The sequence below is a fragment of the Mustelus asterias genome, unplaced genomic scaffold (assembly GCF_964213995.1).
Source record: "Mustelus asterias unplaced genomic scaffold, sMusAst1.hap1.1 HAP1_SCAFFOLD_2763, whole genome shotgun sequence".
Classification (NCBI taxonomy): Eukaryota; Metazoa; Chordata; class Chondrichthyes; order Carcharhiniformes; family Triakidae; genus Mustelus; species Mustelus asterias.
The window spans coordinates 5,049-31,667 of NW_027592708.1; the positions used below are offsets into that span (position 1 = coordinate 5,049).

Below are 26,619 nucleotides of genomic sequence, written 5' to 3' on the forward strand. Positions count from 1 at the left end.
CCAGACCGGGCAAAATCCTGGTAAACCTTGTTTGCACCCACTCCAGAGCATCCATGTTCTTCTTGTAGTGTGGCGATCAGAACTGCACGCAATATTCCAAATGCGGCCTAACTAAAGTTTTATACAGCTGCAACATGGCGACTAGGGGATTTTCACAGTAACTTCATTGCAGTGTTAATGTAAGACTAATTGTAATACCAATAAATAAACTTTTAACATAACTTTTATATTCGATGCCCCAGCCGATGAAGGGAAGCATGCTGTGTGCCTTCTTGACCACCTTATCCACCTGATATTAACCTGCACAATTAAGCCAGCAGCATTTCCGTGTGGGGTGACATGGTGGCACAGCAGTTAGCACTGCTGCCTCACAGTGTCAGGGACCCAGGTTCGATTCCCAGCTTGGGTCACTGTCTGTGTGGAATCTGCATGTTCTCCCCGTGCCTGCGTGGGTTTCCTCCGGGTGCTCTGGTTTCCTCCCACAGTCCAAAGATGTGCAGATTAGATGGATTGGCCATGCTAAATTGCCCCTTAGTGTTAGGGAGATTAGCTCGGGTAAATGAGGATAGAGCCTGGGTGGGATTGCAGTTGGTGCAGACTTGATGGGCCGAATGCTCTCCTTTTGCACTGTATGATTTCAGCTTTCTCGTTCTGAAAACAATGTATAATGTGGGGCACTCTGGCATTTTAATAGTCGAAGAAAAATTAAATGCAATTTATTTTTGCGCCAAAAGCAAAGTACTACAGATGCTGGACATCTGAAATGAAAAAAAGAGAAAATGCTGGAATTACCTCGCAGGCCAGACAGCATCTGTGAAGAAGAAGAAACAATGCTAATGTTTCAGGTTGATGGCCCTTCATCGAAACGCAATGAAAGACCATTGAACTGAAATGTTGGCCGGAATTCTCCGGCCGTTCGCACCCAACTGCTGCCAATGGGAATGGAGAATTAGGTGCTCAGCCAAATCTCCGTTCATTGCAGCAGGACCAGAAAATCCCACAGGCGTAATTGGCCGGAAAATTCCACCCATTAATTCTGTTTCTCTCTATCCTTGCTATCATTTCCAGAGTATTCTGTTTTTAGATTTGTTCTAGTCTTTCAATTAAAATTAATGTTGGATTAAGTTTGTTTGTTGGGGGCATGGGGGATTGAGTTGTGTGATTACCTTTTGCCTAGTTGAGTTGAGACAGACAGGATGCAAACTTCATACTGCCTGCTTATATCAATGATTGTAGCGATGCAGCCTAGGGGGAAGCATGTTGAGGATGGTAGTGCACTCAGCAGAAGGGCAAGGTTTCTACGTGGCTAGCATCTAGGAATGTCTTGTTCCTGTTCGAGATCCAGAGGAAGGAATGTTGTTACACCAGATCCCGAAGCAACAACCACAATCACCGATCCCATTCTCCTTCGTTTTCTAAGAAGAAAAGTTGGACCCTCACTCCTCTGAGGTCCAATTCCAGATCTCCAAACCAACAGAGCCCTTCAAGGTTAGGGCCTTGATCAAGGTCTTTTTCCATTAAACGGGAAAGTCGTTTCTCTTCAGGAAGTTCTCGGAAGAGCCCAAGTCCTCGAGAAGACGATTGAAATGGAAAGGCTTTTTGAATAGCAGAGCAACAGGACCCTCGTCATCTGACCACCTTTTAAATAACCTAGATAAATACTGCGAATGCTGGAATCAGATGTTTTAGTGCCTTCTTACATGCATGATAAGTGTTTCTACTATTCACTTAGTATGAGTAAATATTATTAATTGATGCTTATGAAACAAACTGTACAACTTGTTCTTCGGAACCTCCTCATTAACTGGCAGGGCTCAGTAAAAATGCTTGCATTTCTTTGTATTAAGTTTTATATGTTTATCAAAGTACAGAGATTCTGCTTTCTGCTTCAGTGAATTTGTTGAAGGTAATGTCATGAAGATTATACAATTGCGCATTTCTAAAGCTTCCAAACCAGTTAACTATTTTTTCTTTATTGTTTTTCCTCCCAGTTCCCAATAAAAAAAAGACTTAACCCGCATTGCGAAAAGGTGTAAATGGGATCAAAGCAACTGCACATGCTGAAACAAATTCCATAAAATGCTGAAAATCATGGATAGATGGCTGTGAACATGGAGACAGTGGGTCAAAAAAAGTGTGTGTGCCGTGGAATTGCCTCACTGACGTGTGCCATGTTATTGAAAAGGTTGGAAACCACTGGCTTAGAGGGAAACATCCAGGTGCTGGTGTTCTCATGTGTCTACTGCACTTGTTGTTCAAGACGGTAGCAGCCGTGGGTTTGGAAGGTGCTGTCTAAGAAACTTTGGTGAGTTGCTGCAGTGCATCTTGTAGATGGTACACACAGCTGCCACTGTGCATTGGTGGTGGAGGGGGTGAATGTTCATGGAAGGGATAGCAATCAAGCAGGCTGCTTTGTCCTAGATGGTGACAAGTGTCTTAAGTGTTATTGGAGCTGCACCCATCCAGGCAAGTGGGGAGTATTCCATCACACTCCTGACTTGTGCCTTGTAGATGGTAGACGTTTTGGGGAGTCAGGAGATGAGTTATTTGTCCTAGCCTCTTACTTGCTCTTGTAGCCACAGTACTTATATGGCTAATTCAGTTGAGTTTCTGGTCAATGGTAACCACCAGATTATTGAAAGAGTGAGATTCAGTGATGGTAATGTCATTGAATATCAAAGGGCAATGGTTAGATTCTCTCTTGTTGAAGAGCACTTATGTGGCATGGATGTAACAGCAGGAACAGACTTGAGGGGCTGGATGGCCTTCTCCTGTTCATGTGTGTAAATATTACTGACTACTTTTCAGCCCAAGTCTGGATATTAGACATGGACTGCTTCAGTATTCGAAGAGTCATGAATGGTGTGGAACATTGTGAAATCATCAGTGACCATACCCATTTCTGACCTTATGATGGAAGGAAGGTCATTAATAGAATAGAATCATGGAATCATAGAATCCATCGGTCCATTGAGCCTGCACCGACATCAATCCCACTCAGGCCCGATCCCCGTAACCCCACATATTTACCCTGCGAGTCCCCATGACACTAAGGGGCAATTTAGCATGGCCAATCAACCTAACCTGTACACCTTTGGACTGTGGGAGGAAACCGGAGCACCCGGAGGAAACCCATGCAGATACGGAGAGAACGTGCAAACTCCACACAGACTGTCACCTGAGGCCAGAATTGAACCCGGGTCCCTGGAGTTGTGAGGCAGCAGTGTTTGGCACTGTGCCCAAATGAAGCAGCTGAAGATGGTTGGTACTTGGACACCACCCTGAGGAACTCCCGCAGTGATGTCCTGGAGCTGAGGCGACTGACCTATCCAGTTGTATGAATCAGGTCAATTGAGCATGTGTTGCAACAAGGGAAGGGAGGTATTACAGATCAGGGGTATGGTAATTACTGAAAGGACCAGCGTGTTGATACACGGCTACACTTTGGTTGGATTAGGTGTGGTTTTAATAAGACAAGTGCATAAGGGAAGTAGGAAAGCATGCTGTAACATCTTTCATGTTCTCACAACACAACCAGTGCAATATTTTGGAAGTGCAGTAATTGTCATTTCAGCATTCGTGGCATCCAATTTTCTCACCACCGAGTCCCGTGAACAGTAATTGAATGAATCACAACTTAATCTTTTTTTGAATACTAGGAGAACTTCCTTGACTTTCAAAGGTGGTGTCCCCAGGATAATATAAGAGTGCACTTCCGACACCCCTCGCCTTCATTGGTCTCATGTCCCTCACCCGCTTCGCAACACGCGTCCCCCTGCCCGACCCCCACATGCCCCTCCATCAAGGCCCCCGACATGCCTCCCCGTCAGACCACTCCCTTCCCTCCACCATAGCCTCCCCGTTAAGGACCCCCACTCTGACACCCCCTCCCTCCCATCCCTCGGCACTGCCACTGGCACATGAGCAGTACCAACTGGCACTGCCAGACTGACTGGGCTGTCCAGTGTCCACTGCCAGTGTGCCAGATGGACACTGCCCAATGAGCACAGCCCGGCCATGCCCCTGACCACTGGGGGGCTTCAGTGGCGTCTGAGCCCCCCGGCGTGACCATTGTACCAGGTCTCTGCTAGTGGAGACCAATAGTTTATCGCTGTTATCGTACCCCGCCCGAAGGCTGGAGACTTTGTGCGCTGGGATTTGAATGGGCAATGTAAATGCTACTTTAAATATGCTCTTCGGACTCGTGCTCTTTCTGTGTGTGAACCGGTTCACTCCACCAGGAAGTGGCCGGGAGAATTGCAAACTGTTTGGCGCCAGATGTGAAATGGATTTTTAGGCCCATACGCTATTCTCTGGGACCTGCGCGATCTATTAATGGCATGGTGAGGCTGGAGAATCCCCCCCCTAAGATCTCAGTTTTGGATCTCACCTGGAAACAACTTGGCTTAGAAGCTGGAAGGAATGAAAACAATGCATGCCAACGGTTATGAATTGCTGCAGGGCTACCTCTGTTGATTAATGTGTAGTGCAATACATAGTCCTAAGGAGGATCTGGAGGGTGATGTAACAAGGGACTTCACACTGGACTTTCCAGTTGTGTAAAATGCTTTGAAAAATAGGCCCATATCTTCCGTTCCTGTGATGGTCGTACACTGGAGGAACCCTGGAATATGCACTGGGGGACAACCCAGAAATCCGCAGGCAAGGATTGCATGGGAATTGCCCCAGGAAGTTTCAGCTTGTGTTAGATTATCATCCTGCGTCTGAATCCCTCAGGAACTCAGATTTAATGCCTCAGCCTTTAGATTGTTCCAACTCACTGAGCAGAATTACCTAGGAAAAGGTTAGAAGGATTAAAGGAAGTTATAAACTCCTGGGTAAGTATAAAACTGACACTTGACTGGCCCTCCCAGTCTGCTGGAGCCACCAACAAGTCATATCAACCATAATAGTGTTCCTGTCCACGTAGAAAATATACTGTTATTGTTCTTTGCTATATATGTCTATAATGATGAACTTTCAGAGACTTCACTAGTGAACAACAAAGGATTTACTTACAAGGATCTACAAGAGCAGCATCATGTCAGCAGCTAGTTCTGGAATACTTCCTGCCTAAGAGAATCCCTCCCCCTGGGGTGATTCCCCACTCTGAGTCCCGATTGGGCACCCAGGCCAGGTGACCCTTACTCTGCTGTGTTGCCCTCAGAGGGACAGTCACCACACAGTTCATTTGGTTGGAACTGACCTTTTTGTTTCCATTCTCACCTATTGAATTGTATCAATGGAATCACCATAATTATGTCTCTTCCAACACCTACACTATTATCTCTGGATACCCTGATGATATATTCTTTATCTAGTCAGTGTAGACCTGATGGGCTGAATGGCCTCTTCTGCACTGCAAGGATTCTATTCTATGAAACACACTGTCTTCAGCAATATCATAAAAAACATCCGTTTCTACTTATAGGCTGACAACACTCATTTCCACCTCACCCCGTCCCCTCCCCTCCTGCCAATCTCTGCACCCCTTCTCTGTTTCTGGTTTCTCATGGCTTGTCCGGAAATCCAATATTGCATGAGTAGAAATTGGAAGATGGTAGACACTGGGCTGAATTTCCCCGGCTTTGTGCTGGTGTGTAGATGAGGGAACTGGGAAAAACAGGGGAACCACATCCCCTACTCATTGCTGCCACCATAAAACCTTTGCAGGGCTGGGTGGGGGATCAGGTTCACTCCCCGCCCCACAGAGGCAGACAGCCAGTGACAAAGCTTCAATCAGGGCCAATTTTGCAGCCTCAACAGCATTTTAAGACCAGCGAAGTGGGCCTTATGTGTGAACAGAAGCCAGCTCAATCAAGGATTCTTTCCCATGGAAGGCCTGCAGTTCATAAGCTGCAGGCACTATGCTCCCTGGGTGGGTTGTGAGCAATGATGTGCTGTAAGGCTGATCCCAATTTGCAGAGGGGTTTCCTCTCCATCCCTAAGGGCCTGTCAACTTATACTTTTAATTCTTTCTGCACTGCTGTGCAGCTCAGCAAGGGTGCCACCATGTTGAGGTCAATTCATCATTAAGTTGGCCTACTTTCACCTCTGTACCATCGCCCAACCTCCACCCTGCCTCAGTTAATCTGCTAGTGAAACCCTCATCTATGGTTTTGTTACCTCTAGGGTTGACTATTCCAATGATCTCCTAGCCATTTAGAATTTATTTCTACCTCTTCACCTCTCCAACTCTTTCCTCCCTCTTTTAGGAAGCTCCTACAATCTTACTTCTTTGACCAAGCTTTTCATCGCCTGCCCCAATACCCATTGGCTCAGTGCTAATTCTAGTCTGATTACACTTCTGTGAAACAGCTTGAGGTGTTTTACTGTGGCATTACCAATGGTATTATGTGAATGTACTTTGTTATTGTTAATGCAACAGCCATTTTAGTTGCACTCAACAAGGTTCTGGAACTTGGGAGCTTTCAATGGGGACTAAGGTCAAATAAAGGTGCATGAAATTAATTATTTTAATGAATTATATCTACAGTCAAAATTCACACTTGAAGGATATCTCACTGTGGAGATCGGGGGAAGAAATAGCATCCAATTTTTGGTGCTATGATGCCTTCAAAAGTTTGAAAATGATTGGCCATGCACGTAAACACCTGACATGAAGTACATTAGTCACTATCGATAGATCATAGAATCCCTGCAGTGCAGAAGAAGACCATTCGGTCCATTGAGTCTGCACCGGCCCTCCAATGGAGCATCTTGTCCAGGACCACTCCCCACCCTATCCGTGGAACCCCTACTAATCCCCTAACTTGCACATCTTTGGACTCTAAGGAGCAATTTAACATGGCCAATCCACCGAACCAGCACATTTTTTGGACACGGGCAACTACTTAACCTGCACATTTTTGGACACTAAGGGAAAATTTAGCATGGCCAATCCACCTAATCTGCACATCTTTGGACTGAAGAAGGAAACCAGAGCACCCGGAGGAAACCCACGCACACATGGGGAGAACATGCAAACTCCATACAGAGAGCCACCTGAGGCTGGAATCGAACCTGGGTTCCTGGCGCTGTGAGGCAGCAGTGCTAACGACTGTGCCATCATGCCGCCATCTTATTAAAGGGTTTTGTCCACGTGTGACGAACGATGTTTGGATCCATGCATAGCAAGCAGACCAATATATCAATAGGGAGCATGGATTTGATGCCACTGCTGCCATTTTGGAGCTCCATGTTGCCCTTCGCTGTCTCTTAACTATTCACAGCTGAACATGCATTAAACAGCTTGAACGATTCCCCTCTTCCTGATAAAGCTCCATTTAAAAGGGTCATCAACCACTTACAGGTTAGTTGTTGGATTATTCTTTCTGGACGTTGGTGAAATTCTATGCTTTTGGAGTTTTTCCTGACTTGTCTAAAGTTTCTATGGTCTATAAGGGGCTGGTCTAGCTGTTTGCTGGCTTAATGGCTTGCAGATTCGGGTGGTCTAGTGGGCCTTCCTCTTGGAATTGAGCATTATGGGAGCATAGAGAGAGAGGCCGCACAGAACAGGACAAGTTGCTTGAAGAGGGTGGAGGAACAGAAGGCTATAATCTGCAGAGGAGCTATTCCTTTACCTGATCCCCTGCAGTCGAGACCTCCGCACTTCACTAAAGAGGTAATGACTGAAGAATTCCAGCTGCTGCAGCCCAGTTTCAATCTCAGGGTAGGGATTGAATTACCTGTGGCTGTCAAGGTGACTGTGGCTCTGAACTTTTATCAGTCTGTTTTTTTTAAAACTGGAGGTATAGGAATATCTTTCAGTTTGCAGTGCACAAAAATAGCTTATTCTCTGTACCTCTGAGCAAGAAGGAACATCTTATTCTTATTTCCTGTAAAGAGAAACAGCTTATTCTCAGTTCCTCAGAGGAGGAACAGTTTATTCTCAGTTCCTCTAAACAGGACCAGTTTATTCTCAGTTCCTCTTGGCAGAGACAAGCAGACAGAATGAGTACCAGCCTTTGTGCAGACTTCAGGCTTCCCTATGGTGCAGGATGCCAGTAACTGCACACATTTTGCTTTGTCTGCATCTCATGTCACCTTAGCCATTATCTTGAAGTGAAAGGGAGGCCACTTGCTCAACATCTAGCTGGCCTGTGACCACAGGCAGTGCATCTTGTAGGTGAATGCCTGTTACCTTGGCGGCAATCATATTCCTTCAATTTGGAACTGTCCTCAGTGCCCGCTGTATTTGAACTACCCACTGCCATTCAAAATGGCCTAGCAAGCCTAGCAAGAGCAATTAGGGTTGGTCAAGCCAGTCATGCCCAGACACCTATGAACGAATAAAAATAAAATCTCATAGCAAATCAAAGTGTGGCTACTGGGCAACAAAGGATCTCATTCCACACCTCATGATTCCAGGTTGGAAATCCATGCATAGTATACAGCACGCCTACGAGTGTCACTGTCACAAAGAATGCTGTAGAGCATTCTTAATCAAGGCTTCTACAGGCTGGACTGCTCTGGAGGAGATCTGCAATACTCAACTCAGCAATTCTCTTGGTTGGGCTTGCATGTTACACATTGCACAACTTTGTCTATGGAGGGTTCAGCCCTTTCTGCCAGGCAAGAAACTGTGAAACAGGAACCCAAGGAGGAGAAAGCAAAGAAACAGAGAGGTGGAACGGAAAAAAGATCAGAGGCTGCAATGTAGACAGCTTGCAACAGTGCTATGTGTGTGAGGGTGAAGTACTGTGTAGGAACATTGGAGCAGGAGTGGCCCTTCGAGGGAAAATTTGATATGATGAAACCACTTACAGCTTAGACATCTTCGAAAAATGAGAACTCCACCTCTCCCAAGCTGACCAGGTTCACCCCCTTGAAGAGCACGAACCTGATTAGCATATTTTATAATATATTTAAATATGAGTAGTAGGCACTAGTGTTGCTACTTACACCCTCACTGTATGTTCCCACCCACCCGGCATGGCATCTCACCAGCACAAATCAAAAACGCAAACTATTCGTGATGGCCACGCCGAGTATAGTGAAGTATAGCTTCCGAGTGGTTCAGGAGATGGTTGGGCAGTGCCATAGCACTGGGTGACAGTGCCAAGGGTAGGCCCTCTGAGGAATCTCATTGGGTTGGGGGAGGGGCGTCCCCTTACGTGTGAAAAGGCGGGTCCGAAGTGGGGGAGGGGTGGCAAGGGGGGAAGGGAATGGTGCTCTGATCCTAAGGGTGGAGATGGGCCCACCCTGTTGCTTGTAGGGGGTGGGGAGGGGGGAGGAGATGAAGGGGGGAGGAGGGATGGTGCCAGGTATGGGGGGGGGGGGCGGAACCTATGATGAGGAGGGAGGGGTGGTGCCAGTGATGAGGAAGGGGAGCTGCCCTGATGCCTGTGGGGGGTGGGCAGCGGGGGAGTGCCAGGGGGCGGGGAAATGGTGTTGAGTCATCCCGGTGCTTGCAGGGTGTGGGATAGCAGGGGGTGCCCTGATCTTTGTGTTGTGGGAGGGTGGGGGAGGATTGGGGGAGGTGGGGGGTCCCGATGTCCGTTAAATGTGAGATGGGGTGACCTTTAAAAATGGTGCCTTGATCTCAGAATTCCGGTATTGCTGGAATGTTTAGGTCCCGCCCCTCCAGCTGGCTGTGTGATCTTTACCAGCACTTTGAAATTGCACAGAACGCTATTAGATCAGGTGAGAAAAGGTGCCTGTGAAGCCGGTGAGTTTCACACAGCTTTTCTCACCTGATCCAATAGTTTGGGGAAATTGTAGCTGAGATGAGTATTAATCTACATTATGGAAATATTGTTCACTGTGGGGATATTGCAATACTGATGCCACCGCTAAGTCCTCACCCTCCCTAATCCAATAGTTGCCAAGTTATTTTTTTAGCTGATGAATCTTTCTTTTTAAAAATTGGCAAAAAAAGGAACGTGTAGCCACAAGATGACAATTTAGCCTTTCCCAATCAAATATTTGGAAAAGTGCCAAGTATCTCCGAAGCACGCACAATTTGCATATATAACTAATAAAATACATGCATTACATTTATGTATCAATAGAAAACAATTAGAAATTAAAATAGATCTAATTATTGCGTCTGGAATTTTCCACTCTTGTACGCCCTGCTACTGCTGCCACTGAGAACGGGGAATTTGGTACTCAGCCAAATCTTGATTCACAGCAGAAGACTGGTTTCCTCCCACAGTCCAAAGATGTGCGGGTTAGGTTGATTGGCCATGCTAAAAAAATTGCCCTAGTGTCCTGAGATGCGTAGGTTAGAGGGATTAGCGGATATATATGTAGAGATATGGGGGTAGGGCCTGGGTGGGATTGTGGTTGGTGCAGACTCGATGGACCGAATGGCCTCTTTCTGTACTGTAGGGTTTCTATAATTCTATGATTCTATGACTGAGTAATTTGAGCCGCAAGTGAGGTCGAAGAAGTTTTTTGATTTTTTTTGCATATTTAAAAGTTTTGCTTCATATTTCCAGTAAATGCATGTTTAAGTTTCAAGCATCAATTTGCATGAATTCGGTATAAGCCATGTTCAAAAAGAACATGTAAAAATGGCAAGTCTTATCAATTTAATGGAAAAACATCAGATTCGACTGTGAGTATAAAGCATTGAGAAACTTATATGTGAAACTGAAAAAATGCTTTTTGCCCTTGTGTTTTTATAATAGATCCTGTAATAAATGGAATAACTATAATTTCATCAGTGAAGTCATCCTTAAACCAAACTTTAAATGAAGATGCGAAGAATGAAGACTGTTGGCTATTGATTCTCATGATAAAAAATAGCTTCAAAAAGTACATTCAGAATAATTTATCCTCTCGGCTATATTAGAAGCAATACTGGTAACAGCCATAAACCTATGTTCCTTGAACCAAAGGCGGAATCTAAAGCCAGGTTGGAAACTACAATTAAGATGTTAAAACACTGCATTTATCTCGGAGCTGTAGGTTGCTGACCTCTGTTCTAAACCATGAAAAGTGACATTAGGCAACAATATACATGGCGCAATATATTGTCCCTCAGTCAGGTGTGATTTGGGTGAAGCCAACAAACAACTTCCCTTTGGAATCCATTCTTCAGCTGAGCTGATGCTTAAATCTACTTGTTTCAACATGTAGCTACTCTGACATGCACAAACCCAACACAATGATTAAGCATTTCTGAGACGGAAACTCCCTGTAAGTATTCCTCAATTTTTCTGCTTGTGTTGCGTGACTATAAGAACACAGCTCCTGACCAGTGAGGTCCCACTTCCTGTGAATGACACAGGTGTTGAAGTTGTGCTCAATGTGTGTGAGGGAAGCTACCTGGAGTATCACCTCTGCAGAGACAATACCTTGGTAAATCATGGCAGTACTTACCGCAGCATATCTGATCACAGGTAAGTAGTTTGATCAATGCAACATGGAATGACACAGCATGGAAGGAAGATCTTCAATCCACCGTGTCTGTGCCAGGCTATCCAATTAGCCCCTTTCTGTTACCCCTTTCTCCCACCATGAACTCTCAAACTGCTGAGTCCTCCTGGCTGATTTGTTAAACTCCTTGCCGTTGTGGTGGGTGGGTGGGGGAAAGGGTGTGTGATGCTGTTGGGGGTTGCGATGGATGACCTATTGTCTTTCCATGTGGCATGTTGCCCGTTAACTCCATGCCCAATGTTTTTGTGGGGGGCTTTGGAAAGAAGAGCGTGCTGTTTTTGCATCAACCCGGGCAAATTGCCTTGACGCTGAGGCGCTGGCTGTTAGAGTTAGGAACTGCACAGCAAGGAATCAGCCATTCCTCTTACCTCCAGAGACTTAAAGAATGGTTGCAGCACAGAATGAGGCCATTTGGCCTGTCATGTTTGTGCCACCTCTCTGCAAGAGCAATTCATCTCGTGACACTCTCCTGCTTTTTCTCCATAGCCCTGTGCATTTTTCCTTTTCAGATTATAATCCAACTATCTTTCGAAAGCTATGATTGAATCTGCATCCACCATTACTCTCAGGCAGTGCATTCCAGAACCTTAACCACTCATTGTTTAAATATTTTTCCTTATGTCCTCATTGCTTTTTTTGCCAATCACCTTAAATTGGGAAATTCCTCCAGTTCTTGATCCTTGCACCAATGGAAACAATTTCTCCCTATCTGCTCTGTCCCGATCAATGATGAAGAATGAATATTTCTTTCAGATCTCACTTGACCTCACTCTCTAGGCTGACACAACAGGGCAGGGAGTATGCCACAGTGTGGGAGTTTCTTTCTGGTGAGTCAGTAAACTGAAACTGTGTCTTCCCTCTCAGATGATATAAAAAATCCCAAGGCACTAATTCAGGAGGAGCTTTTTAATAATTAAATGTAGTGTCATTTATTCTCAGTCCTCATAATCCCTGATCCAGACCCAATTGATTGTACAGTACAACTTGACCTAAATGTTAATTTGAGTTAAGTATGGGGCTGGCTAGGCAATGGCAAACTCGCCTTGACTCGCTGATGTGTGTGGCTGAGGCCATTTTAACTCCCGCATCTAAGTTCAATTCTCCACTTCTGGGTCCCACCCGTGACCATGAATCAATAATGTCAGTCAGGTAGATGGGGGTTGGAGAATTCCACGGGAATCGGAGCGGATGGGGGTGCAAACATGCAAAGGTCCGTCGACCTTGGGCGGGATTTTCCGGTCTCGGGGCGAGCACAGCCAGAAAATCCCGCTCTGAGTGTCCCAGCTGTTAGTTAATGTTGAGAAAGACAGATTTTTAATCAATAAGGGAATCAAGGGTTAATGGGATAAGACGGGAAAGTGGAGTTGTGGATTATCACATCAGATCAGTCATGATCCCATTGAATGGTAGAGCAGACTCAATGGGCGAATGGCCTACATTTGCTGCTTTTCCTTCCGGTCTTATGGAATCAGATTCATGATGGGCATATTGTTTAACTAAAGCTCATTATATAAAGATCTAAAGTAAGCAGCTATTGACAGGGCAGCCCAGTATACATGGATGACTGAAATGTCAAGACAGCCACCAGATTGGAAGCTGTTCTACCCAAGCCTTTAACTATTTTGAAAGCATGTCTTGCACCCAGTCTCATTCCTACATTACCACTTTGTTCAATAGCTCACATCCTGGCGATGCTTGCATTGAAAATGACTTATTCTTGTTTTCAAATTTCTCCCTATCATCGTAACCTCTTCAGCCCTGCAGCCTTCGGAGATCTCTGCGCTCCTCCAATTCTAGCCTCATGCATATCCCTAATTTTTATTGCCCCACCATTGGAGGGCAAGCCTTCAGCTGCTTGGCTGTGGAATCTCCCCTCTACCTCTCTTGCCTCCTTTTGGGAACTTTTGGTCACTTGTGCTAAAATCTCCTAATGAGGCTCGGTGTTAGATTTTATATGATAACCATTCCTGTGAATCCCCCTCGAGATGTTTCGCTATGAAAATGGTTCATTATGAAAGTAACTTGTTCTTCGTGACCATCGTGCATCTGATTAGGAATTTGTGCTTTTGTGGTCATAATCATAGAATCCCTACAATGCAGAAGGAGGCCATTCGACCCATCGAGTTTGCACTGACTCTCCAACAGAGCATCTTATCCAGGCACACTCCCCATCCCATCCCCGTAACCCCACATATGTACCCCGCTAATCCCCCTAACCTACACATCTTTGGACACGAAGGGGCAATTTAGCATGGCCAATCCACCTAACCTGCACATCTTTGGACATAATACAAACTAAAGTTCCTCACCCCAAAATGGTGCAATCAGTGCTCTGTGACATATAGTCCATGTAGTGTGATCAGGAAGGTAATAGTTTTGGAACTGTGTATTTCACATGAGATATATTGGTGGTCATGCTATCTATGAGGAGATTCTGCCATCTACTTTGCGCTTACCGTGGGTCCAGACTGTGTTTGTCAGTTGTCTCATGATAATTAATGACATTACTTAGAGAGGCAGTAATTAAAGTCTGTTTGGAAATGCAGGAAGCAAGCCTGTTGATGGAACCTTGAGACCAAAAGCAACGTCTGCATCGCAGATTCAGCCAGGTTACGTAGACTAGGCCTCTTGATCTGGCTCGTTAATGATGTCTGGAATGTTGAGATTCTTAAACCAAGTAACCATGCATGTTAACATGAAAATATGTAGATAAGCCTGAGCTGGATAAGTAGCTGTGTTGATGGGCTTCATGGCTCCAGTTGGTTGTAATCTAGTCATACACTGGTAAATGTTGGGCATCCTTATTTTCTGACTCTGGACAATCTGCACCTGAACACTGCAGATTCAGGTAAAAATAAAAACAATTTCAGTTATATAATGCCTTTCATAACTTCAGTACCTTGTAAAGAACTTTACAGCCAATATAGTATTGTTGAAGTATAGTCACTAACACAGAAACATGGCAGCCAATTGGTGCACAGCAAACTCCCACAATCAGCTGGTTGCGGGATTAATATTGGCCACAACACTGGAGAAAATAATAACTCTGCTGCTCTTCTCCAGAAACTGCTTTCAATTTTTTTACAGCCACCTGGGACGGCATTAGGGGTGACATGCTGGCACAGTGGTTAGCACTGCTGTTTCACAGCGCCAGGGACCCGGGTTTGATTTTAGCCTAGGGTGAGTGTCTGTGTGGAGTCTGCACGTTTTCCCCATGTTTGCGTGGGTTTCCTCCGAGTGCCCTGGTTTTCTCCCACAGTACAAAGATGTACTGGTTAGGTTGATTAGCCATGCTAAATTGCCCCTTAGTGTCGGGAGGATTAGCATGGTAAATATGTGGGGTTATGGGGATAGGGCCAGGCTGGGATTGTTGAGGGTGCAGGCTCCATGGGCTGAATGGCCTCCTTCTGTAAGGATGCTATGATTTGAAAAGGCAGACATGGCTTTGGTTTAACATCTCAACTAAAAGACCACTTCACGAGGGGGGCATTATACTGGAGTGGGATTTGAACCCACAACCTTTTCGCTCAGCAACAAGAGTCCTACTAACTGAGCCATTGCTAATAGAGTATGTAATCTGTGTGTAATCTACATGGACAGAGTGTGAACCTGATATTGGGCAAACATGAGCGCTTTGTGTTTATATTTGTCAATAGTAGGGTTTAGAGCCTTTTGGTCTTAATACTGTATTTAATACTGGGCTCTCGTGTGCTTCAGAGATCCAGATAGCCTGAATGAAGGATGGGCGAGGGGAAGATGGGCCAGTAGTCAGAAGACTAATCAAGTGGGCCCTGTCACAGTGGTAACTGTGGTAAATAATCTGCAAGCTCATTCGTCAATGTGTTGTTTGATCTGTTGTCTTAAATAGAGAGGTGCGACCATGGACAGATCCTGAAATTTTGCTTGATTTTTAGGGCAAATTTAGGGCAAACTGGTTCAGCCTCAGCTACAGTGTTGTGTACAGTTCTGGGCACCACACTTTAGGAAGTTTTACGGCCAGGAGGGGGGGGGTTAACTTAAACAGCACTAATTTCTTATCTCACTACTTGTTTGTAAACAGAAAGGTGTTTTGATTTGGTTCCCTCATTATAAGAGGTGGCATACTTCCCAACCCCTCAGTTTCTGTGTGGCCCAATTTTCCATTAACTTGAGATGGGATGAGCTCAGAGGATTAGTTTATTTGCACATATTCAAACACGGCAGGAGAGTCACAATGCTGCTTCCTTTGCACTCATACAGTAAAAATAATGTTGAAAAGAAAGATTTACATTAGAACAATTTGATTCACATGGGTCCCAGAGTTCAGGATCAAAGTACAATGAGGCCTGCAGGTTGAAAACCGATGCTAGATAATTCACCATTACGGTGAAGTGGAGACGGATTCAATGGAGGCGTTCAAAAAAGAATTGGATAATTATCTGAAGAAAAACGTTTTTAGGGAGACAGAGTAGGACAGGAGGACCAGGTGCGTTAGTCTTGGTGAAAACCCGCAGAGACCAATGGGCCAAATGGCGTCTTTCTTTATTGAAGGCATTATATAAACCAAGGACTATTTATGAAGAGTTTTGTCATAGAATCCCTACAGTACAGAAGGAGGCCATTCAGCCCATCAAGTCAGTTTCGACCACAATCCCACCCAGGCCCTATTCCCATAACCCCTGCTAATCCCCCTGCCACTAGGGACAATTTAGCATGGCCAATCAACCTAACCTGCACATCTTTGGACTTGTGGGAGGAAACCCAAGCAGACACGAGGAGAAAGCGCAAACTCCACACAGACAGTGACCTGAGGCCAGAATTGAACCCGAGACCTTGGCGCTGTGAGGCAGCAGTGCTAACCACTGTGCCATCGTGCCGCCCCATGTTGTCATGTTAGATTAAATGCATGGAGTGGATGATGTGCTGATGGGCTGAGTTTGACAGGGCCAGTTGCATTAGTCATGCACCTGTGATCTCTCTCCATGCCAACACAAAATTGAACGTCCCACTCAGCTTACTCATTTACTCAGCATTTATAATTGAAAAGGGAGTAAATAGAAGGGTGTGGGTGGTGGTGAGAAGATGGCTAAAATGCTCAGTCACACCTTGACAAAAAGCTGGTATTTCCCTGCCCACATGGAAATTAAAATGTTCAGATTGAAGTTTCATAGTTTGGAAGCTAAATTGTGCGGAAGCTAAAGTGTTCAAATTAAAGTTTCATGCCTTTTCTTTACAGTAGTGGAAAATGTTTATCAGCTTACAGACCTTCAACAGGAGCATGAAGAGGCTAATCTTCATCTGCGTAGGCCCCCATAACATTCTGTTTTACGGCTTTCACCAGAGGGTGAGCCAGACCAGATTTTTCTATAACAAACACCAAAGGCAAGATATGGGGATATGCCATTCAAATGAAGGATTGGCAGAAGACAGTTTTTCATCAAATGAGAAAGGGCAAAAAGCCAGGATTTAATTGGCGAATATGTATGCAAATGAAGAATTAGAAAAATTGCTTCTTTCTGATTTGCTGTAAGAACATAAGAACATAAGAAATAGGAGCAGGAGTAGGCCATCTAGCCCCTCGAGCCTGCCCCACCATTCAATAAGATCATGACTATAATTGCCAACTTGTTCGTTTGTAACTTCAGAAACACTTGCAGGACAACTGCAAGCTGCTTTCTCCTTGTGCACAAGTCATTAAAAGCCTTGCATCGGTCGGATTATGCATGGTGTATAGTGCTGTTTGCACTCATGTTTACTATGAGTGCCTCGGATTGCTGGTATCCAGGATCTCTGACACCCACTGTGCCACTTTGTGTGTTCATACTCCTCTCAGTGCCAGGTTATATCTGCTGACCCACCACTTGCCACAGTACTGGAAGGTAAAAATGCCCTTATTGACAAAAATAAAATTTTCTTCAGGCAACAGAGTACATGATCAACAATTACTTGAAAAAGGACCTAAAGGGATATTGTCAAATAATTAAATGTTTCTTTTTGTTACAGTGTACAACTTTGGGGTGTTAATGAATAAATTTATCATCTCGACTGATAACTGCAAACCATTTTTCTACTTGCAAAACAACGGGTTCTGCATTGGTGAGTTATTAACTGCAAACAAAAGACTTGCATTTATATACTGCCCTTCAAAACCTCATGATGTCACAAAGTACTTTACAACCAATGAAGTACTTTTTGAAGCATGACCTCTGTCGTAACGGAGGAAGTGTGAGAGCCAAATTATGCACAGCAAGTTCCCACTACTAGCAACAAAGTAAGGATCTTCTTCTGAATAGTGTCTTGGAGCTCATTTACACCCACCTGAGGGAGCAGAACGGGCCTCGGATTAATCACATCTCACTCAAAAGGTGGCACCTCCAGCAGTGCAGCACTCTCTCAGCGATGTGCTGGAGCTTGTGCTCACATTTGTTGTTCAAACTTCTAGCGCAGGATTTTACGGCGTCGCTCGACCTGAGACTGGAAAATCCCACCTGAGATCAATGGAGCTGCCCATTGTCCGCCCCTCGCCCACTCTCATTCCCCTGATGGGCACTCATTCCCAAATTCCGCGCTCGACTCAGAGATGAACCCTAGAGTCCTAACTTGAAGGTGAGTCAAAACCTGGCTACTCCTGTGCTTGTTGACTTGCCGCTGCCCCCACCCCCCTAACCGGCCCCATACCTCCAAGAGAAAAATATTCACTCCTACTGTGCACCTTAATTGACCAAAGGTCAAATGAATCTTCTAATACGTGTTCCATACATTTCAGATTATGACCTCTGTGACATGGATCAAGTCCTTCGAATCAAAGAGTGTCCAGGGAGAGCAAAGTGTCGATTTGCACCCGGAAATTTGCACTGTGGATGTTCTATGAGAGAAGGTGATCCTGTCAATTTGTCACCAACTTGCAAAGGTAACAATGAGGAATCACAAATTATGGGGGCGATTCTCCCAAATAAATTCCAAGTGCCGAATTCGCGTAAAAACTGGAGCATTGCCACTTTGCCCTTGGGCAGTGCCAGGGGGCCATGCTGGCACTTTCAGGCTGGCAATGCCCGGGGACACTTCCCTTTACTCCTGACCTCCTGGGCAGGTTTCCATGGCCTCTGTTCACTCCAGCGGAGTCGGGCCGCCAGTTCCCCATTAGTAGAGAGCTGTTGTAAACCCTGCTGCCTGAACCACTCTTGGCGGGGAGGGAGGCAGGGGAGACGCGAGAAGTCCCCGGGCCTGCTAATGAAATTGTAAATACAAATTTTAATATTTAAATCGGCTACCCGCCCATTTCCAGCACGGAGTTGATGACTCCAAAAACCTTGGAGCCGGAGACGCGTAAAGACCATGGCGCCCAGCGGGGAGCCCACTAATCGGCCTCTGCTGATGTCTCCTGGCCCGCTGTACTGGGGCTGGGAGAATCGCCCCCTACATCTCTCTATGAGGTATTCCCAACATGTAGTGTTAAGCTGTTGTTTCAGTTTGTGATCTTCCTTGAATATTGTGGGGCGAACAGTGAATGAGTGAGGGTCGGCCAGAGGAGGCTCTGGCACAGCTAAGATCTCACCTCAGCTCCTCTCATAGGCAAGTTCATCAAATATTTTTAAGGTTGGGTTAGATGGATTCTTGATGGACCACAGAGTCAAAGGTTATGGGGGGAGGCCAACAGCATTCAGTTCAGCCATAATTCAAAGCTGTGTGGGTTAGGTTGATTGGCCATGCTAAATTGCCCCTTTATGTTCGGGTAAATATGTGGGACTATGGGGATGGGACCTGGGTGGGATTGTTTTTGTTGCAGGCTCGATGGGCTGAATGGCCTCCATCTGCACTCTGGGAATCTATGATTTTATGATTTATGATGTAATAAAATGGTGGAGCAGGCTTGACTAGCCTACTTGCCCATTTACATTAGGCCATTTACTTCTGAGGAGGTGGGGGGATCGGGTTCTGCCACCAGTTCAGGAAAGACCCTCCCAATGGGGTTTTTAAATCTTCTGAGTCAGTCGAGCTTGTGAAACGAATAATGAAAAGCATTTCCAGGAAAAGCTCAATGTAGCTAAGGATTCTGCTGAGCGTGTTTTAAAATGACAATCTCCAGACTTGCACCTCCCGCAATCGCCTTTGTGGGAGCAATAAATGGCACTGGTGGAACAGTGAGGTCGAAAATAGGGTGGGGTGGCTCACAGTGCCATTACCTGAACTCGATTTGCATTTATTCGCCAGGCTCCAGCCTAGTTTTGGCATGAGTTCTGGTTGAATTGGCAGGTAAATATAAGTGGCTGTAAAAGAAGGAACACATAGGCATTTGTTCCCCCAATTCTTTTTCCACTCCACGAAAGCCTCCTTTTTTTAACCAACAATTTGGATCATAGAATCCGTACAGTGCCAAAGAGGCCATTCGGCCCATCAAATCTGCACCGACTCCCTGACAAAGTATCTTATGATGTGGAGATGCCGGCGTTGGACTGGGGTAAACACAGTAAGAAGTTTAACAACACCAGGTTAAAGTCCAACAGGTTTATTTGGTAGCAAAAGCCACACAAGCTTTCGGAGCTGCAAGAAGAAAGGGCTTGCAGCTCCGAAAGCTTGTGTGGCTTTTGCTACCAAATAAACCTGTTGGACTTTAACCTGGTATTGTTAAACTTCTTAAAGTATCTTACCCAGGTCCTTTCCCCCACTCTATCCCCGTAACCTCATACATTTCCCACGGCCAATCCCCCTAAACTTGGGACACTAAGGGGCAATTTAGCATGGCTAATCCACCTATCCTGCACATCTTTGGACACGAAGGCATGGTCAATCCACCTGAGCTGCACATCTTTGGACACTAAGGGACAATTTAGTATGGCCAATCCACCTAAACTACACATTTTTGGAGAGTGTGAGGAAACGGGAACACCTGGAGGAAACCCACGCAAACATGGGGAGAAATGTGCAAACTCCACAAAGACAGTCACCCAAGGCTGGAATTGAACCCGGGTCCCTGGAGCTGTGAGGCAGCAGTGCTAACCACGTTGCCACCATATTGAAGCACTATTTTCAGGTATTTGATTCTTTTTGCAGAAATGAACCAGAGTTATATCAACTACACATCGAATTGGACATTGTGCCCACCTGGATACGTTGACAGAAGAACTTTCTGCTTCGGTGAGTCATCACCATTGGTGCGTCTTCTGTTTTTTCTGCCCTTTAAAATGTGTGATTGTGGATGTGGATGGACAGTAATGTGGTGGTTATGTTACTGGATTTGTAATCCAGAAGGCTGGACTAACGTTTAGGAGCATGAGTTCAAATCCCACCAATGCAGCTGGGGGATTTCAATTAGGTCAATCTGAAGTTAAAGAACTGTTTTCAGTAGCAGCAGTGTGTACTATCTACAAGATGCACTGCAGCAATTCACCAAAGATCCTTAGACAGCACCTTCCAAACAACATAGCCACTTCTATCTAGAAGGATAAGGGCAGCAGATACATGGGAACACCACCACCTGCATGTTCCACTCTAAGCCACTTACTATCCTGAATTGGAAATATATTGGCCGTTCCTTCGCAGTCGCTGCATCAAAATTCCCTCCCTAATGTCATTGTGGGTCAACCCACAGCACATGGACTGCAGCGATTCAAGAAGGCAGCTCACCACCACCTTCTCAAGGGGCAACTTGGAATGGGTAATAAATGCTGGCCAGCCAGTGACGCCCATGTCCCACGAAATAATAAAAAAAAAGTGAGGGTGAAAATGACACCACTGTATTGTTGTAAAAACCTGGTTCACCAATGCCCTTAAGGGGAAGGGAGCAAAGAGTGGCCTGCGTAATGCCAAAACTGACAAAATCTGTGGGGATTAAAGAAGGTGGCTCACTGCCACCTTTGCAAGAAAAATTAGAAAATGTTGGCCTTGCCAGCATTGGCCACATCCCGCGAATTAAAAAAAGCAAATGTGGACTTTTGCACCAAAGTTCATTCTACAATAAATTGATATGTGTGTAAACCCATTGGCCATGACTAGTTTTTTACTCTTTCACAAAATGTTGGCATTGCTGGCTAGACCAGTATTTATTGCCCATCCCTAGCTGCCCTTGAGAAGGTGGTGTTGAGCTGCCTTCTTGAACCGCTGCAGTCCATGTGGTGCAGGTACACCCACAGTGCTGTTAGGAAGGGAGTTCCAGGATTTTGACCCAGCAACAGTTAAGGGACGGCGATATAATTTCAAGTCAGGATGTGAGTGACATTGAGGGGAACAGCCAGGTGGTGGTGTTCCCAGGTATCTTCTGCCCTTGTCCTTCTAGATGGTCATGGTCATGGGTTTGGAAGGTGTTGTTGAAGGAACATGGTGAGTTCCTGTAGTGCATCTTGTAGATGGTACACACTGCTGCTACTGTTTGTCGGTGGTGGTGGTGGGATTAAATGTTTGTGTAAGGGGTAGCAATCCAGCAGGCTGCTTAGCCCTGGATGGTGTCAAGCTTCCTGAGTGTTGGAGCTGCGCTCATCCAGGCAAGTGGGGAATACACTCCTGACTTGCACCATGTCGATGGTGGACAGACTTTGGGGAGTCAGGACTTGCCGCAGTATTCCTAGCCTTTGACCTGTTCTTGTAGCCACAGTATTTATGTGGCTCGTCCAGTTCAATTTCTAGTCAATGGTAATCCCCAGGATGTTGGTAGTGGGTCATTCAGCAACAGTAATGCCATTGAATGTCAAAGGGTGATGGTTAGATCCTCTCTTGTTGGAAATGGTCATTGCCTGGCACTTGTAGGGTGTGAACATTAACTGCCACTTGTTAGCCCAAGCCTGGATATTGTTCAGGTCTTGCTGCATTTGAACATGGACTGCTTCAGTACCTGAGGAGTCGCGAATGGTTCTGAACATTGTGTAGTCATCAGCGAACATCCCCACTTCTTATCTTATGATGGAGGGAAGGTCATTGATGAAGCAGCTGAAGATAGTTGGGCCTAGGACACTACCCTGAGGAACTCCTGCAGAGATGTCCTGAAGCTGAGACTTCCAATCACCACAACCATCTTCAGGTGTGACTCCAACCAGCAGAGGATTTTCACCCTGATTCTCATTGACTCCAGTTTTGCTCGGGTTCCTTGATGACACACATGGTCAAATGCTGCCTTGATATCAAGGGCAGTCACTTTCACGTCACTTCTGGAATTCAGCTCTTTTGTTCAAGTTTGAACCAAGGCTGTAATTTCATTCTAGTTTCATTCCTTCTTATGCCATTTATAGTGGTTGAATACAACTGATTGCATTGCTCGGACATTTCATAGGGCATTTAAGAATCAACCACATTATGTTAACAGCCCATTTGATTGACACTCATCCACCACGTTTAACATTCACTCCCTCCACCATTGACATATTGTGGAGCAGTATGTACCATCTACATCACGATGCACTGTAGCAATTCACCAAGGCTCCTTCGATAGCACCTTCCAAACCTATGACCGCTACCACCTAGAAGGACAAGAGCAACAGATGCATGGGAACACCGCCACCTGTAAGTTCTCTTCCAAGTCACTCACCATCCTGACTTGGAACTATATCACTGTTCCTTCAGAGTTGCTGGGTCAAAATCTTGGAATTTCCTCCCCAAGAGTGCTGTGGGTGTACCTACATGATGTGGAGATGCCGGCGTTGGACTGGGGTAAACACAGTAAGAGTATCACAAGGACTGCAGTGGTTCAAGGAGATGGCTCACCATCACCTTCTCAAGGACAATTAGGGCTGGGCGATAGTGGCCGGCCTAGCCAGTGACTCCCACATCCTGTGAAAGAATGAATCAAACAAAGTTGTTGAATGGATTTCCACCCCTAATAAAAGATAGTTGGATGAACTTTGGTACAAATGTTTACACTTGTTTTTATGAATTCACGGGATGCGGGAGTTGCTGGCAAGGCCAGCATTTATTGGTCATCCCCAATTTCTCCTTCCAAGGTGGTGATGAGTTGTCTTCTGGAGCCTCTACAGTCCTTTGTCAGTTTTCTCACACAGGCCTCTGCACGGTTGGGATTTTCTGCTCTTGTTCGATTTGGGTATGTTTGGTGATGTGAGATATTAAAGGTTAATATCGCAGGCAGACTCTGAAGGTCTTGCAAAATTTGCAGGCTTAGCTGGCTTTGCAACATAGTGAGAAGCAAGCATGATTATTCTTGGCTTGAAAAATGCGGTTAACCACGTCTCTCTGCTTAAGCTGGTTTAAGCAGACTTAACTTGTTCATTTCTCACCTACATATGCCACCTTTGAATTGTACTCAAGCGGTATCCTGTCGTGATAAAGTTAAATCGCCTTCAATATATCTGTGTTTTGAGAACCTTGGGGGTAGACTGAAAATTGGCACACGTGATGCCTCTGAGGTCACTGTTGCTAGGCGCGTGACTCTGGTATTGCTAAAAATATTGCAACATGTGCCTGACTAAACTGTAGAAAAAATATATAAAAAGGGGAACTGTCCCTGATCGGGAGGCTGTTTATTGACGGAGCCCTGCACGTTGTGCAGAGTTGTGTGAACTAGCCTCTTGCTTGTATCCTTGCATGGTTGAATAAAGTAATACTATTCTTTGTCCTAAGTTGGTGTTTGCTTTTTGTATCAAGGACGATAGTGTCTCCCGAAAACGAACCTAACAGATGGGAGTGGAAAATATTGTGTCAAGGCCGAAATCATGTTTCAAGTCAGTGCAAACATGATTGCCCAATCCCCTCATCAGTGACAGTTCACGTTTCCCGATGTCGAATAAACTAACATATGATTGTAAGGATGGATTCCCTCCTCGGTCAAAAGTTCCATCCATGGCAGCGTGAAGCATGACTAGTCTTTGAAGGCAAGCTCCAGTGAGTGCAGCACTCGGGGGGTGGAGGGGTGGTTGGAGAGCATCATGACCAGGCAATGTCCTGGCACTGCCCGGGCACCTCTGGCACCTCCCAGATGCAGGTTGCCCATGCACTGTCCAAGCTGTTCCGGGGGGGTGTCCGCGTTGGGGTGCTGGGGAGATTTCAAGGTTAACTCATTTGGCTGCTGTGCGATGAGATGGCATTTAAAAATGGTGCCCTGATCTTTGCGTTTCTGAGTTGTCGGCTGGGCAGGTGAATCAGAGGAACCCTGCCAGCGATACATCGTGGAACCTGACCCTTGAAGCTTTTTTTTTCCAAAGTGCTGAACTATCATAGAATCCCTACGTTGCAGGAAGATGCCATTCACCCCGTCGAGTCTGCACTGACTCTCTGACAGAGTATCTTACCCAGGCCCTCTCCCCCGCCCTATCCCCTATGTGGTGGAGAAAGCTGCCATTGCTGTCATCGACTTCATTGCCACTTTTCACACCTGCAATCAGCCTTTGCCGATTTCCAGGAAAATCCTGCCCTATGTTTTCTTTCCCTAAAGGATATTAGTGAACTGGAAGGATTTTACAAGAAATGTAAGTCATGTCATTAATCACCCTCACTGAGAATAGTTTTTTAATTCCTGATTTATGTAAGTGATAATCCGTAGCTCCATTGATGGGATTTCAACTCATGCTCCTGAATATGAGTCCGGTCCTCTGGATTATCGATCCAGTACAATAAGCATTTAGCCACTGCTACAGATCCTTTCCACTCAATGCATTGAAAAATTCTCTTCATCTCACATCCGGCTCTTTTGCCAAACACCTTAAATCTGGATCCTCTGAATTCTGTTCCTTCTGGTAGCAGAAAGAGCTTTTCATCAATCGTCCTCCATGATTTTGAACACCTCTAGTTAGATCCCCCCTTAACCTTCTCTGCTTCAAGGAGAATAATCCCAATTTCTCTAATCACACCGTGCACCTAAATTCCCTCATCCATGGCACTGTTTGGGGAAATCTCCTCTGCACACTCGCCATTTGAGTCAATCTCCTCTGAACACTATCTTAAGGCCTGGAAATCCGTCCTAAAGTTGCTGAGCTGAACAAAACGCAGCAAATGTTGCGAGAATGATACCAAAGCAAAGGATGGCAACAATGAATTGGTGTCCCTGACCTGGGGTGAAGTTGAGTTGGTCATGTGAAGCAAAAGGTACCCCACTCCTCTCACCCCTGCTCCAAGTGGACCGTATTCCCACGTACTCTTGACTTGTGCTTTATTGGCGGTGGAGAGGATTTGTGAAGTCAAGAGTTAAGCTGATTGTCATCGATTACTCAGCCTGTGACCTGCTCTAGTCACTTTGCCATTTGTGTGGCTGTTCTTTTTTGAGTTACCATGAATCCCTTTGGGGAAGGTTTATCAGTTGGGATCAATACAAGTTCATGATTATCAAGCCCACTCTTTAACACCCAGGCTAAAATAATCGCTCAATTCAATTCAACAAATAAATGAAAAGACTCTTGTAACTCTGCTCCTCTTTGTTTCAGACTGGGCTTGTGGTTCGAGAGAAAACATTCAGATTAACTGGTGTACTGTAAATATGAGATGTTTCCTTGCACCTGATAATGGGTTTTGTGGCTGTGGGAAAGTATATGGATTGCGTAAATCACGAGCGAGTGCATTTTCATCAAGGTGTAGTGGTGAGTCGGACATTTGCACATTATGGCTGGAATTTTACTGCCCCGCTCTCCGTGGGAATTCGAGCGGGCGAGGGGTGGTCAATGGGAAGGTCCGTTGACGTCAGGCGGGATTTTATGATTTCGGGATGAGCGAGGCCATAAAATCCCGCGCAATATTTCTTTATGTTACTCCAGAAAATAAAAATTGTGAAAAAATATTTTGTGATAGACCGCATCGCCTTACAGTCTCAGGATAAGGTGTTGGCCATTTAGGACTGAGATCCAAAGACATTTCTTCACTCCGAGCATTGTGAATCTTTGCAGTTCTTAATCCCAGAGACCTGTGGTTGCATAGTCGATAAGTATATTACAAGACTGTGTGTGATAGAGAATTGGAGAAGAAAAGAATCAGGGAATATAGGGATGATGGGTGAAAATGGAGCTGATGTAAAAGTTCAGCCAAGGTCTTATTAAATAGCAGAGCCATGATAGCAAGTCTGCTCCTAATTTCCTATGTTTATGTCCTATGGAGTTTGCTGTAATCTCAACAACCTGCTAGGTCCTCAATGGAGTATTCACAAGAGAGACCTGTTTTAAATAAAGAGACAGGTCTGAATGGCTATGAAAACCAGTGACTTAAGATCAGAAGAAATAGAAGCAGGAGTTGGCCCATCGAGCCTGTTCTGCCATTCAATAAGATTATGGCTGTTCTGATTATGGTCTTAACTTCACTTTCCTGCCTGTCCCTCATAACCCTTGACTC

The 26,619-nt window shown here is 45.3% G+C and overlaps 1 protein-coding gene across 1 annotated transcript in view; it reads left to right on the forward strand.

The window, feature by feature from the left end:
• Positions 1-11,317: 11,317 nt before the first annotated feature.
• LOC144490004 (adhesion G protein-coupled receptor E3-like) overlaps positions 11,318-26,619 on the forward strand; it is a gene marked incomplete at its 3' end in the record, with an annotated part of 30,123 nt that continues 14,821 nt past the window's right edge. The window contains exons 1-5 of the mRNA XM_078207830.1: positions 11,318-11,351; positions 17,371-17,463; positions 18,134-18,277; positions 20,419-20,502; positions 25,725-25,877. Of these exons, the coding sequence (XP_078063956.1) occupies positions 11,318-11,351; positions 17,371-17,463; positions 18,134-18,277; positions 20,419-20,502; positions 25,725-25,877 (508 nt within the window). The remainder of the gene's footprint in view (positions 11,352-17,370; positions 17,464-18,133; positions 18,278-20,418; positions 20,503-25,724; positions 25,878-26,619) is intronic.